Here is a 13,904-nt window from a genome sequence, read left to right as displayed (position 1 = left end):
GACTATAGGCAAGTCTTTGAGAGTTCTTGCATCTGTGGCAGGTGAGCTGCAGTGTGGAGGAGGCAGCTGTTCAGACTGCTGCTGGAATCATGTTCTGCAGGTGTGTGCATTATGCATGTTACAAATGCTGCTCATGCCTGGTCTGTGGCGAGCTCCTGACAGTGCATGCCTTACTGTGCTTGCTTTAAGCCATATTTGTTAGCATGTTTTTAATTTCAAATGCATTGCTATTCTGCATTATTTAGTTCCAAAACCTTTCATGCCACTTTAAACACAACTGGCTATGTAAGTATTTATAACTTGATTGACACAAGATGCAGAGAAAAGTGCTGTAATTCTGCCCCTCTGCTCTGTTGAGACCCCACCTGCAGCATTGCCTCCAGTTCTGGGGTTCCCAACACAAAAAGGACCTGGAGCTGATGGAGAGGGTCTAGAGGCCACAAAGATATCAGAGGACTGGAGAGCCTCCCCTTTGGGGACAGGCTGATGGAGTTGGAGCTCTTCAGCTTGGAGAAGAGAAGGCTCCAGGGGGACCTTAGAGCAGCCTTCCATTACCTGAAGGGGCCTACAGGAAAGCTGGGGAGGGACTTTTGATGAGGGCTGGGAGTGACAGAATGAGGGACAATGGCTTTGAGCTGGGAGTGGGGAGATTGAGACTGGAGATGAGGGTGGGGAGAGACTGGAACAGATTGCCCAGGGAGGCTGGATGAGGCCTTGAGTAGCCTGGTCTAGTGGGAGGTGTCCCTGCCTATGGTAGGGGGGGTTGGAACTGGATGATCTTTAAGGTCCCTTCCAACCCAAACCATTCTGTGAATTTATAAAATTGCAGTTTCTTTGTAAGTTGATGCTGTTGCTGGGCAGTCTGTTCAGAAAGTGCTTAGATTGCAAAGTTTTAATTGCTTCTCAGCAATTACCCCAGTTTCATGTCCTGTCATGTATGATCCTGCATTTATACATCTGGGCTACGAAGTGCTAGGGGTTTCTGTGATTCTGAGTGTCTCTTACTGTCAGCTCAGTGAGTGATCCAGGTGACACCACCAGTTGAGTGTGATGAGGGGCTCACTGCTGCAGCTGCAGAGCTGTTGGGGGCAGGTGCTGAAGTGGTGGCAGCTGCTGCTCTCCCCCTGTGCTTCACTTGCCCACAGCTGGCTCTCTCGCCTTGCAGGTGCAGTGTGCAGATCACGACAGTGATGGTTCCCATGACCTGATAGGCACCTTTGAGACTGACCTGGCCCAGCTGCAGGGAGCAGCGGATGGCTCTCTGGTGAGCTTCCACAGTGCCCTGCTGACTTAGTCCAGAGTTAGTTTTTACAACCCCCTGTTAATGCTGACCTCAGTGATGTGTTTTTAGCTGTAGCCTCCAAAAGGAAATTTTTCTGTCTCTGTATTTCTAAGCCAGCATCTGAGAAAAATAAAACTTGGTGCTGGATTTCTGTTACTCTGTTTTCCTGGGGTACTGCTGCCACTCCTGTTCTTAAGGACATCCTTGAGCCTGTTGTCTGTTAGCTGCTTTTCCCAGCAGTGGGGCTTGCTTTTGCCCCTGCTGAGTCAAAGCTTGGTCATGCTTTACTGTGAGTGCAGAGGTTTGTGCTTGAGCTGGTCACCCTGACAAGCACTCTGGTCACCTTTGTAGCTAACAGAAGCAGTGCTTCCAAGGGACCCTCTTCTTACCTTGTCTTTTTGGGCATTCAGTTTAGAGTAAGTTGGAGCTCTTTTCTGCTGTCTTCAGTGAAAACTAATTCTTTGAAACTCATTCCTATGAAGATGTCTCATCTGAATTCAGACAGATGAATCGACGTGCAGGGCATAGACTAGAACTGCTCCCAATTGCCAACGAGCTTGATTTCTGTGGTTGTCATCCTAAAGCTGGTAGAAGATTCTTCCCTTTTCCCCTAGCCCATGTGAAATTAGAACTAATGTGAGCAAAACAAAGCAGTGAAACACTGCCCTTGTGGACCTGCAGCCTATGCTTTTTTGGTCTCTTCCATCTCCAGATTTTGCCTCCTCGGCTTCTCGTTGAGTGCATTTCCTTTCCTTAACCAAGAAAGAACTTGATTATGTTAAGGGAGATGCTCATATTGGTGATCAGCTTCTCCCCTGCCCCAATGGCACTGTTCCATCACTGCACGCATAATAACAGGATTTGAGGAGAGGGACTTATCTGATGTCTTTTTCTCATAACTGATAAGGAAAGCATTCCATTTATCTTGTCAGCTAGCAGCCAAAGGAATTTCAAACCTTTTTAAAGCAAGTTTCAGAATTCTGCCAGGTATTAGGATACCTCTTAGGTTGTAATACCCTGACACCATTCTGTTCCAGTTATTTGCCCACTGTAAATGCAGATGTTTTGAAACTTGATCCTTGCATGCTTTTGTTACGTAGGTGGAATTTGAATGCATTCATCCTGAGGAAAAAAAAAAAGAGCTACAAAACCTCTGGCATTTTTAGAGTAAAATCTTTCAAGGTAGGAAGATTTTTGTCGTTTTTTGGCTTTTCTTTTAATTTTCTGATCATAATGAAACCTCTTCTTTTGGGGAGGAGGTGTAACACTGTCTGTCTGTCCTCTAGACTGAGACAGAATACTTTCAGATCCGTTTGCAAGAGTGGTATTTTCAACTTATTGCCAAACGACCAGGGTGAGAACACTTAAATTTTTGCCTCTGCTTTCCTGAGGACTTGGAGAAAGAAAAATCATCATAGCTGACATGTTAAAGGCCAGTGATGTGGCAGTCCTTCTGGAAATTTGAAACCTCAGGCATGAGTGATTTGTGTGCCCTGGGTGATGATTATGTTCAGGGAACATCTGCCAAACATGTATGTGATTGGCACATGCTAGTTGGCCCCAAGTGCTGATTTCACACATTTACCATCTTCCCTGTGCCAGGCCCCATCCCTGTGCAGCTGTGTGGGAGAGGGGATGAGGCCATGCTTCCTCACTCTCAAAACCACGAAGTCCATGTGGTTTATTTCCACCGGTTGTGGTACATTCCAGCCTCTTGTCTCTGCAGATGCTGGAGGAAACACTGAGCCCCATGTGGAATGAGCTGCTTCTGTTTGACCAGCTGGTTATTGATGGGAAAAAAAGAAGAGTTGAAAACAGAGACCCCCATCATTATAATCAACCTTTTTAGTCACAATAGATTTGTAAGTATGGCTATGCTGCCCTTCTGCTATCATTTCCAGGACAGGGAGAGCATGGGAGCTCTGTGTGGGTGCTGCAAGTGGGCACTTTGAAGCCTCATCTCTGTTTAGTTTCCATGACTCAGTGGGATCTTGGTCTGCTGGTGGTGGTGAGTCCTTGGTTCTGTGGCTGAGGACGAGACTTTCTGCAGAGTTCCAGTGTGAGCTGGGTGAAGCTCCTGGTTCAGTGTACAGATGGCTTGGAGATGCCATGAGGCAGAGCCTGATGAGCACTTGGTGTGCACTGCACTTCTGGCAGCTGCCTGCCCTTCTTCTTTGGCAGGCTGACATTGCAGAGTACTCATAACCAGGGGAAGACGATGTTATGCCTATTCCTTCCCTTCTGTCCCCCAGGTGTTATATAGGACGTTAGGGGTTGGAATGGGCCTTGAAGATCATAGAATCATAGAATCAGTCAGGGTTGGAAGGGACCACATGGATCATCTAGTTCCAACCCCCCTGCCATGGGCAGGGACACCTCACACTAGATCAGGCTGGCCAGAGCCTCATCCAGCCTGGCCTCCAGGGCTGGGGCCCCAACCACCTCCCTGGACAACCCATTCCAGGCTCTCACCACTCTCATGGTGAAGAATTTCTTCCTCACGTCCAGCCTGAATCTCCCCACTTCCAGCTTTATTCCATTCCCCCTAGTCCTATCACTACCTGATATCCTAAAAGTCCCTCCCCAGCTTTCTTGTAGGCCCCCTTCAGATATGGAAAGGCCACAATGTCACCTCGGAGCCTTCTCTTCTCCAGACTGAACAGCCCCAACTCTTTCAGTCTGTCCTCATAGGAGAGGTGCTCCAGCCCTCTGCTCATTTTGGTGGCCCTTCTCTGGACACGTTCCAGCATGTCCAGATCCCCCTTGTAATAGGGACTCCAGAACTGGATGCAGTACTCCAGGTGGGGTCTCACCTGGAGTAGAGGGGGAGAATCACCTCCCTCGACCTGCTGGCCACACTTCTCTTGATGCAGCCCAGGATCTGGTTGGCTTTCTGGGCTGCAAGTGCACATTGACAGCTCATGTTGAGCTTCTTGTCCACCAGCACCCCCAAGTCCCTCTCCTCAGGGCTGCTTTCCAGCCACTCACTGCCCAGCCTGTATTTGTGCTTGGGATTGCCTTGACCCAGATGCAGGCCCTTGCACTTTGTCTTGTTGAACCTCATGAGATTGGCTTGTGCCCACCTCTCCAGCCTGTCAAGGTCCCTCTGGATAGATCCCTTCCCTCCAGTGTGTCTGCTGTACCACACAGCTTGGTGTCATCAGCAAACCTGCTGAAGGTGCACTCAATGCCACTGTCCATGTCACCAACAAAGATGTTGAACAAGACTGGTCCCAGGACTGATCCCTGAGGGTCTCCGCTTGTCCCTGGCCTCCACTGGAACATGGAGCCATTGACAGCCACTCTTTGGGTGCTGCCATCAAGCCAGTTCTTTATCCATCTGGTGGTCCACCCATCAAACCCATGTGTCACCAGTTTGGAGAGCAGGATGTGGTGTGGGACAGTGTCGAAGGCTTTGCTCAGGTCCAGATCAATGCCATCAGTTGCTCTCCCCTCATGTATTAATGTTGTGACCTTGTCATAGAAGGCCACCAGGTTTGTCAGGCAGGATTTGCCCTTGGTGAAGCCATGCTGACTGTACCCAATCACCTCTTCACTATTCTTCTGTCTCAGTAGTGCCTCCAGGAGGATCTGCTCCATGATCTTACCGGGCACAGAGGTGAGACTGCCTGGCCTGTAGTTTCCTGGTTCTTCCTTCTTACCCTTTTTGAAAATGGGAGTAATGTTTGCCCTTTTGCAGTCTGTGGGGACTTCCCCAGACTGCCAGGACTTTTGGAATATAATAGAGAGAGGTTTAGCAACCTCATCTGCCAGTTCTTTCAGTACCCATGGGTGTATCCTGTCAGGTCCCATGGACTTGAACATTTTCAGGTTCTTCAGGTGTTCACGAACCTGATCTTCACTTATGATGGGCAGTTCTTCCTTCTGATTCTTGCCATTAGCTTCCATGACTATTCCAGGAGTGTGGCTGGAGGCCCTTACAGTGAAGACTGAGGTAAAGAAGTCCTTGAGAACCTCAGCCTTTTCCAGGTCCCTTGTGACCATTTCACCTGTTTCCTTTCTGAGGGGGCCCACACCTTCCCTAGTCTTCTTTTTACCATTAATATACCTGTAGAAATTCTTAGTGTTCCCTTTAACCTCCCTGGCTAGATTCAATTCAAGCTGTGCTTTGGCTTTCCTAACCAGGTCTCTTGCTGCTCAGGCAGCTTCCTTATATACCCCCATTCTAGCTGTCTTTTCCTCCACTCCTTGTAGAGCTTCCTTTTAAGTGATAGTGTGTCCAGCAGCTCCTTGCTTATCCAGGCAGGTCTCCTAGCATTCTTCCCTGCTTTTCTTTTTGTTGGTATACATTGCTCCTGGATGCAGAGGAAATGGTCCTTGAATACTGACCAGCTGTCCTGGGCCCCTCTTCCCTCTAGGGCTTTGTCCCAAGACACTTTGGCCAGCAGATCCCTGAAGCCATCAAAGTCTGCACGCCTAAAGTCTAGGGTTGTAAGCTTGGGATATGTCCTCCTGGTTGCCCTGGGGATCTTAAATTCAACTGCTTCATGGTCACTGCAGCCAAGGCTGTCTCTGAGCCTCACATTGGTTACCAGCCCTTCCCTGTTGGTGAGAACAAGGTCCAGCATAGCACCTTTTCTTGTTGGTTCCTCTACCATTTGGAGGAGGAAGTTGTCATCTATGCAATCCAGCAAATGTCAGGGTGGTTGAAATCACCCATGAGGACCAGGGCTTGTGACCTGGAAGCTGCTTCTATTTGCCTGTGGAGGGCCTCATCTGCTTGGCTCTGCTGGTCAGGTGGCCTGTAGCAGACCCCTACAGTAACATCTCCTTCCCATACACTCTCAACCAGCTCTTCATCCTTCCCCAGGTGGAGCTCCACTGATTCCAGCTGGTCACTGACATAGAGGGCAACACCTCCTCCTCTCCTTCCCTGTCTGTCCTTCCTAAAGAGCTTGTACCCATCTATCCCTACATTCCAGTCATGGGTATCATCCCACCAAGTTTCAGTAAATAGCCACTATGTCATGACATCCCAGCAGCACAGTGGCCCTTAATTCATCCTGTTTGTTGCCCAAGCTGCATGCATTTGCGTAGAGGCACTTCAGCTGGGCTGGCCTTGTCCTCTTCTTGTGCCAACTCCCCTTGATTTCCACAGAGTGTCTTGGTGCATCATTTGTGGCTTGCCTCAGGGCAGCAAGTTGAGAGCCCTCACTAGCTCTCCATCCCTCTGCCTCTGGTGAGCTGCCCCTCTGTTTGTCACTGGCCAGCAGAAGACTATGAACCCCTTCCCCCTTCAAATCTAGTTTAAAGCCCTATCAATGAGCCCTGCCAATGCCTGCCCCAGGATCCTTTTCCCCCTCTGGGACAAGTGCATCCCATTTGTTGTTTGCAGCTCTGGTGCCTTGTAAACTGAGCTGTGATTGTAGAACCCAAAGCCCTGTCGATGACACCAGCCACGGAGCCATGAATTGACCTTTTGGCTCTTCCTATATATTCCCTTGTCCATCACTGAAGTTAGAGGGATAGAGGAGAACACAACTTGAGCTCCTGATCCCTTTAGCAGTTGCTCTAAGGTTCTGAAGTCTCTTTTAATTGATTGTGAGCCTCTCATTGATACATCATTACTACCCACCTGAAAGACCAGAAGTGGGTAGTAGTCTGCAGGACTCACAAGGTTGGGAACTTTACCTGTAAAGTCCCTTACCTGGGCACCAGGGAGGCAGCAGACCTCTCTATGAAGTGGGTTTGGTCATCAAGGCCAACCCCCCCTGAAGCGTCACCCAGGGCAGGTCACACGAGAACACATCAAGATGGGTCTTGAAAGTCTCCAGAGAAGGAGACTCCACAAGCTGTCTGGGGAGCCTGCTCCGTGACCCTCACAGTGAAGAAGTTCTTCCTCGTGTTGAGGTGGAGCCTCCTGTTCTGTAGTTTCCGTCCATTGCCCTTTATCCTGTCCCCGGGCACAAATTAGCAGAGGCTGTCCCGTCCTTCCTGACAGTCATCCCTCAGGTATTTATAGACATTTATTAAATTCCCCTCTCAGTCTTTTCCTCATCAGACTAAACAGCCCCTGTGCTCTCAGCCTCTCCTCACCAGGCAGTGTTCCAGTCCCGTCATCATCCTTGGACTCTTTCCAGCAGATCCCTGTCCCTCTTGAACTAGGGAGCCCAGAACTGGATGCAATATTCCAGGTGAGGTCTCACTAGGGCAGAATAGAGGGGGAGGAGAACCTCCCTAGACCTGCTGGCCACACTCCTCTTAATGCAGCCCAGGATCCCATTGGCCATTCTTCGCCACCAGGGCACATATCTGTCCCATGCAGAACTTGTTGTCCACCAGCACTCCCAGGTCCTTCTCCTTGGGGCTGCTCTCCAGCAGACCCCCTCCCAACCTGTCCTGCTGCAGTTCATTCTTCCTGTCCAGGTGCAGGACTCTGCACTCATCCTTGTTGAACCTCATTAGGTTCCTCTCTGCCCAGCTCTCAGTCTGTCCAAGTCTCTGAATGGCCTCACAGCCTTCAGGTGTCTCGGCCAAGCCTCCCAGTTTGGTATCATCAACAAACTTGCTGAGCAGGCTCAGCAAGGACTGGACCCAGCACTGATCCCTGGGGGACTCCACTGGTCACAGCTCTCCAGCTGGACTTGGCACCACTGACCACCACTCTTTGAACCCTACTGTGTAACCAGTTCTGATCCCTCTCTCTGTCTTTTCTTCTATCCCACACTTCCTGAGCTTCCTGAGCATAAGGATGGTATGGGAGACAGTGTCAAAGGCCTTGCTAAGGTCAAGGTAGACTACATCCACTGGTCTGCCTGCATCTACCCATTCAGTTAGGACATCACAGAATGCTATCAGATTAGTCAAGCATGGTAAATCCATGCTGACTACTCCTGATAACCACGTTCTTTTCCAAGTGCGTACAGATGACCTCCAGAAAGAGCTGCTCCATCATTTTTCCAGGGATGGAGGTGAGGCTGACTGCTCAGTGTTTCCTGAAACCTCTTTCTTGCCCTTTTTTGAAGACTGGAGTGACATTGGCTTCCCTCCAGTCCTCAGGCACCTCTCCTGTCTGCCAGGATTTTGCAGAAATGATGGAGAGTGGCAGAGCAACAACATCAGGCAGCTCCCTCAGCACTCTTGGGTACATCTCATCAGGACCCATGGACTTACGAATATTCAATCTGTGTAACTGATCCCTAACCCAGTCTTCATTGACTAGTGGAGAGACTTCCCTCCTCCAGGCTTCTTTTCCTTCATCCAGGGCCTGGAGTTCACAGGGGAGTGCAGTCTTCTTAGGAGTAAAGACTGGAGCAAAGAAGGCATTCAGCAACTCTGCCTGCTCTGCATGCTCAGCTCTCAGGGCTGCCTCCTCATTCAGCACTGGACCCACACCTTCCCTATTCTTCCTTTTCCTACTGAGAGATTTGAAGAAGCCCTTCTTGTTCTCTTTTACTTCTTTTGTCAGTTTTAGTTCCAAGAGGGTTTTGGCCTTCCTTGTTGCCTTCCTACGTGCCCTAGCAACTGCTCTATAGTTTTCCCATGTGACAAATCCCTTCTTCCGTGAACTGTAAGTATCTTTCTTCCATGATATTTCCTTCAGAAGCTCCTTGCTCATCCATGCAGGTTTCCTGGCACCTCTACCCCATTTTTACTCAAGGGAATACACCTATCTTGGGCTTGGAGGAAGAGGCATTTAAAAATTGTCCGACTTTCTTGGGCTCCTTTACCTTCCAGAGTCTTAGCCCATGGGATCCCTGCAAGTGTATCTCTGAGGAGTACAAAGTTAGCCCTGCAGAAGTCCAGGGCTGTAATCCTTCTTACAGCCCTGCTTCTACCCTGTATAATACTAAACTCCATCATGTCATGACCACTTTCACCAAGGCTGTCCCCAGCCTTACTGTCCCCAACCGGTCCTTCTCTATTAGTCAATACAAGGTCCAGCAGTGCCTCTCCTTGTTGGTTCCTCCACTACCTGCATCAAGAAGTTATCATCAACATACTGCAAGAGCCTTTTGACCTGGCTGTGCTTGGCTGTGTGGGCTCCCAGCAAATTTCAGGGGGATTGAAGTCGCCCATGACTTCTAGCACACACACAACGCTACCCTCAGTTGACTGTAGAAAGCCTCATCAATCTTCTGCTTGATTTGGTGGTCTATAGTAGACCCCCACAACAGTTTCACCTACCTTTCCATATCCCTTAATTCTTACCCACAAGCCTTCCACCTGTTCTACCTCCCCCCCACCGAGTGGAACTCGACACGTTGCAGTTGCTCTGGTATGTAGAGGGCAACACCGCTGCCTTGCCTGGTTGGTCTGTGTGTCCTGAGCAGTACAGAGCCCTCCATGACAGCACTCCAGTGGTGGGAGCTGTCCCACCATGCTTCAGTGATTCCAATTATATCATAGCCATGCAGCCTAACACAGATCTCCAACTCCTCCTGCTCGCTCCCCATGCTCTGTGCATTGGTCTAGAAGCATTTCAGAGTTAATCCTTTAGTTTTCATTCTTGCCCTCTGCCCACTCCTGGCCACCAGCCTACCAGTGAGCCCTGCATGTGCTGGTGTTTCCTTGTTGGCTCTTGCATCTTCCCCAGCACATGGCTCATTATCCCCTACCTCCCCTGAAGTAGCAGTGGAACTGGCACACCACCTCTCAAGCATCCCAGGCTTGTTTCCAGTGAGCCTGGTTTCTCCCCTTCCCCCCTTCGCATCTAGTTTAAAGCGCTTTCCCTCCCTCTGCAGTCCTCCCTTTTCTTTCTTCATTAGTACTTTGAAGTCACACTCCTCTCATGGGGCCCCTTTGTTATCATAAGTGGAATGGCTTGACTTGCACTGGATTCTCTTGTGTAGCTCAGCAGCTTTCCTGGGTCCGTTTCCCAGCTTCCAGTATGAGCCAGACACTGACATAATAGAGTGTTTCTAGAGAAGGCCAACAAGACGGTTGGGGTTGAAGCACAGGACAGAGTGAGGAGAGGGGGGTAGCTGGGTATATTTGGCCTGGAGACGATGAGGCAAAGGCAGTGTCTTACTACTGCCTGTAGCTGCCTGATGAGAGAGGGTGGAAAATGTGGAGTCAGACATTTTTTGGGGATACCTGGGGGCAGGATGATAAGCAGCTGACAGAAACTGAAACAAGAAAAAAATCCATTTTGATTTAAGGAAGCAGTTTTCACTCAGAGGGAGGTCAAATGCTAGTCCTGGAGCTCAGACAGCTTACGGGATCTCTGTCCTTGGAAATACTGAAACCCTGACTGGAGGAGATGCTGAGCAACCTGATCTAGCATTGAAGTCCTGTAGTGCATGGTCCCAGGCTGTTTGCCCAGTTCTGCATGGAGGTGGACTAGGAGCTAAGAGGAATTGCGTCAGGCATGTCTCATCTGGGCTTGAGAGGAGAGTAGTGTGGGGGTGGGAACAAGTGGTTTTCTTCAGCAGTGCTCACTGAGACTGTCAGGTGCTCCTGAACTTGCAGTAGGGAACGCTATAAGCAAAGTGAGATGTGGCAGGTGGGGGGCTGCAGTCTGAATTCTCTAATAGTTCATGGCTGGACTTAAAAATCCTTTCCTTGCAGTATTTCTGATTTATTCTCCCTTTTTCTCCTTGTAGGCTCCCTGGGAAGCGCTTTCCCAGGTGGTTCTGGCTGAAGTGCCGAAGCAGCTGGTGTCATAGTATAAGTGGCAGGGATGGTCACCTGTGAAACCACCAGAAGTAAAGGCAATGTAGATTGCAGCATGACCTTGCCCACCACTACCCCTGGGATGAAGAGAACTGCCTACACCCATGCGCTCCCTTGCACAGTTGGAGTGCTCCTTGCCTGCAGATGGTGGTGCTCACAGAGGCTCTCATCTGTTCCTGCTCTTTGATCTTTCCTGCTCCAGGTTGGGAGAAATGTAAATAGGGGAAAAAAAAAAATCACAAATGCCTGAGCAGTGTTTGTCACAGAAAAACGGACCTTGTTGGTTTTCCATCTTGCAAGAGCTATTCCTCATGGCTTCATACAGCCCAACTGCTGCTTGCTCCCAGAGCTGCTCACACAGTGCTGCCTCCACACTGGGCTTGGCAGCAGAAGCATCACAGCCACATTTGCTGTCATAGTGCCTACCTGTGTCCTTGGTAGGCTTTTCCTTTGGGAATGGGGACCCTTCTATCCTGGCTGGTACCAAAGTCCATTGGTTGGGTGCCTGAGGTAGTTCCTGGTGTGCCTTCATAAAGTGCCAGTCTGTTTTTATAATTTTTCCATTTCAGTGACCATACTTTTGTAATTTTTTAATCACATTATTCTATCAGCAAAAATGGCTTCTATCATGGCCTCTTGCTTGGAGCCATCATTGCAATTTAAGAACACTGCACTGCACTTATTTGTGGACTAATCATTAATTAATTTGGGGTGGGATTAATGAGTCACATTAATGTGACTCTCAAAATACAGCAACTGGAAACACTGAAATAAAGATGCTTTGAGTGACTTCTTTGTGCTGCAGAAGTTTTTAAATGAGATAACGGTCTGTGAAACTGCAAAGAGGGGCACCCCTGTCCTCAGGATTGTGAATCTCTGTTGTGTTCTGGAGACTGTAGAACAGACAAATGATAGCAAAGCACAGTTGTTTTGAGAGGTGGGTGTTGATAGTTCATTTCAAGGTGGAGATAAGGAAATGGACTTGTCATTACACTACCACTTGGTCATGACTTTCACAAATAAATGATCTGCTTTGGCTTACATAACATCTCTGGATTCTTATTTCCTTTTCCTTTTGTTGTTCACCCATGTAGGTGTTTTGCTTTATGGAAGATCTTTAGTACTAGCGAGATGCTGATTCAGCATCTCAGTTAGCCTAGGTTGAGTCTCCTTCTCTAGAGACATTCAGAATCTGCCTGGATGGGTTCCTGTGTGACCTTGTAGATGATGCTGACTGGCCAATCTTTTCAAGTCCCTAATGTTCTGTGATTCTGTGAGTGTGATCAGCTGCAAAAGCTGAGCAAGTTGTCCATCATCATTAGTTCTGTTACCTGTTAATCACTAAGACTGCTGAATGTATATCCTGCTGCCCTGTCCTGCAGTGAGCTGAGCTGTTTGTTTGCTGTGGACTTAGGAAGGAACCTGCCTGTTCTACCACATGAAGCAGGAAAGGGTGAGAATATGTTGGAAGACTGCCCTGGCGATTCAGGCTATGAAGCTGCTAGGGTGCAACCCTGTGTGAAAGCAGAACCTGGGTTTACATCTACATCCTCAACTAGACTGGTCTTTCTGGATAATAGCTGCTACCAAAGTCGTGCTTAGCTCATGCTTGAAGGGCTGTGGGCCTAGGACCTCTGCCAAGCAAAGAAGAATTCATGCTAGTTTTTTATTCAAACCTTATTTTGACCATAATGTGCTCTCCCAGATTCCATAGGCAACCAACAGCTTCCTCTAGAGAAAGCTGTATTGTATCTTCTGAATTACTCCATGATGTAGCCTACAGCACTCACTTGTTTTGCATTTATTTAGAGTCTTGAAGGAAACCAAGCAGCCTTTCTTCTTGAGGGGCTGCCTAAACTAAAACAGATTACAAGTGTGGAAGAGGGGGAGGAAGCTGCCAAATCTCTTGAGAAACTGCAGTGTGGTTGAGAGCATCTAAGCTACCTGCTTACAGCCTGTAGACAGAGCTCTCCTTCCCTGTTACAGGGACAAGAAACTTAAGGCTGGTTTTTGGCCAGCATGTGGTGCTTGGCTTCAGTGAGTGGTTTCTTTGGCAAGACATCAAGAAGCACATTGTCTTTGGAGCAGAAGATGAGCTCTGAGACAGCAGACTTCATAGTGGGAAATCCATTTCACCTTTGTTTGCTGACGACACCAAGCTGTGTGGTGTGGCAGACAGCTGGAGGGAAGGGATCCATCCAGAGAGACCTTGACAGGCTGGAGAGCTGGACCCATGACAACCTCATGAGGTTCAACAAGACCAAGTGCAAGATCCTGCATCTGGGTCGGGGCAATCCCAAGCACCAATATACGCTGGGCAGGGACTGGCTTGAGAGCAGCCCTGAAGAAAGGGTCTTGAGGTGCTGGTGGATGAGAAGCTCAACATGAGCCAGCAGTGTGCACTTGCAGCCCAGAAAGCCAATCACATCTTGGGCTGCATCATGAGAAGCACAGCCAGCAGGTCAAGGGAGGTGATTCTCCCCTTCTACTCTGCTCTGGTGAGACCCTACCTGGAGTACTGCATCCGGTTCTGGAGCTTCTATTACAAGAGGGATCTGGAGGTGCTGGAACATGTCCAAAGAAGGGCCACCAGCATGATCAGAGTGCTGGAGCACCTCTCCTATGAGGACAGACTGAAAGAGTTGGGGCTGTTCAGGCTGGAGAAGGCTTCAAGGAGACCTTCTTGTGGCCTTCCACTATCTGAAGGAGGCCTACAAGAAAGCTGGAGAGGGACTTTCTGTCAGGTATTGACAGGACTGGGGGGAATGGAGCAAAACCAGAAGTGGGTAGATTCAGACTGGATGTTAGGAAGAAGTTTTATGCCATGAGAGTGGTGAGACACTGGAACAGGTTGCCCAGGGAGGTGGTAGAAGCCTCATCCCTGGAGGTTTGTGTGGCCAGACTAGATGTGAGCAACCTGCTCTAGTGTGAGGTGTCCCTGTCCATGGCAGGGGGGTTAGAACTGGATGATCCTTGAGGTCCCTTC

The 13,904-nt window shown here is 49.1% G+C and overlaps 1 protein-coding gene across 1 annotated transcript in view; it reads left to right on the top strand.

Moving 5' to 3' along the window:
• CPNE1 (copine 1) overlaps positions 1–11,923 on the top strand; it is a 35,710-nt gene extending 23,787 nt beyond the window's left edge. Inside the window, 6 exon segments of the mRNA XM_054391914.1 lie at positions 1,166–1,264; positions 2,383–2,414; positions 2,416–2,464; positions 3,009–3,067; positions 3,069–3,144; positions 10,849–11,923. Of these exon segments, the coding sequence (XP_054247889.1) occupies positions 1,166–1,264; positions 2,383–2,414; positions 2,416–2,464; positions 3,009–3,067; positions 3,069–3,144; positions 10,849–10,965 (432 nt within the window). The 3' untranslated portion in view covers positions 10,966–11,923.
• Positions 11,924–13,904: the final 1,981 nt, after the last annotated feature.

Source organism: Indicator indicator, chromosome 24, assembly GCF_027791375.1.
Source record: "Indicator indicator isolate 239-I01 chromosome 24, UM_Iind_1.1, whole genome shotgun sequence".
In the NCBI taxonomy this organism is placed as follows: Eukaryota; Metazoa; Chordata; class Aves; order Piciformes; family Indicatoridae; genus Indicator; species Indicator indicator.
The sequence above is the reverse complement of the archived record's forward strand: the minus strand, read 5'-3'. Positions and strand labels throughout refer to the sequence as shown.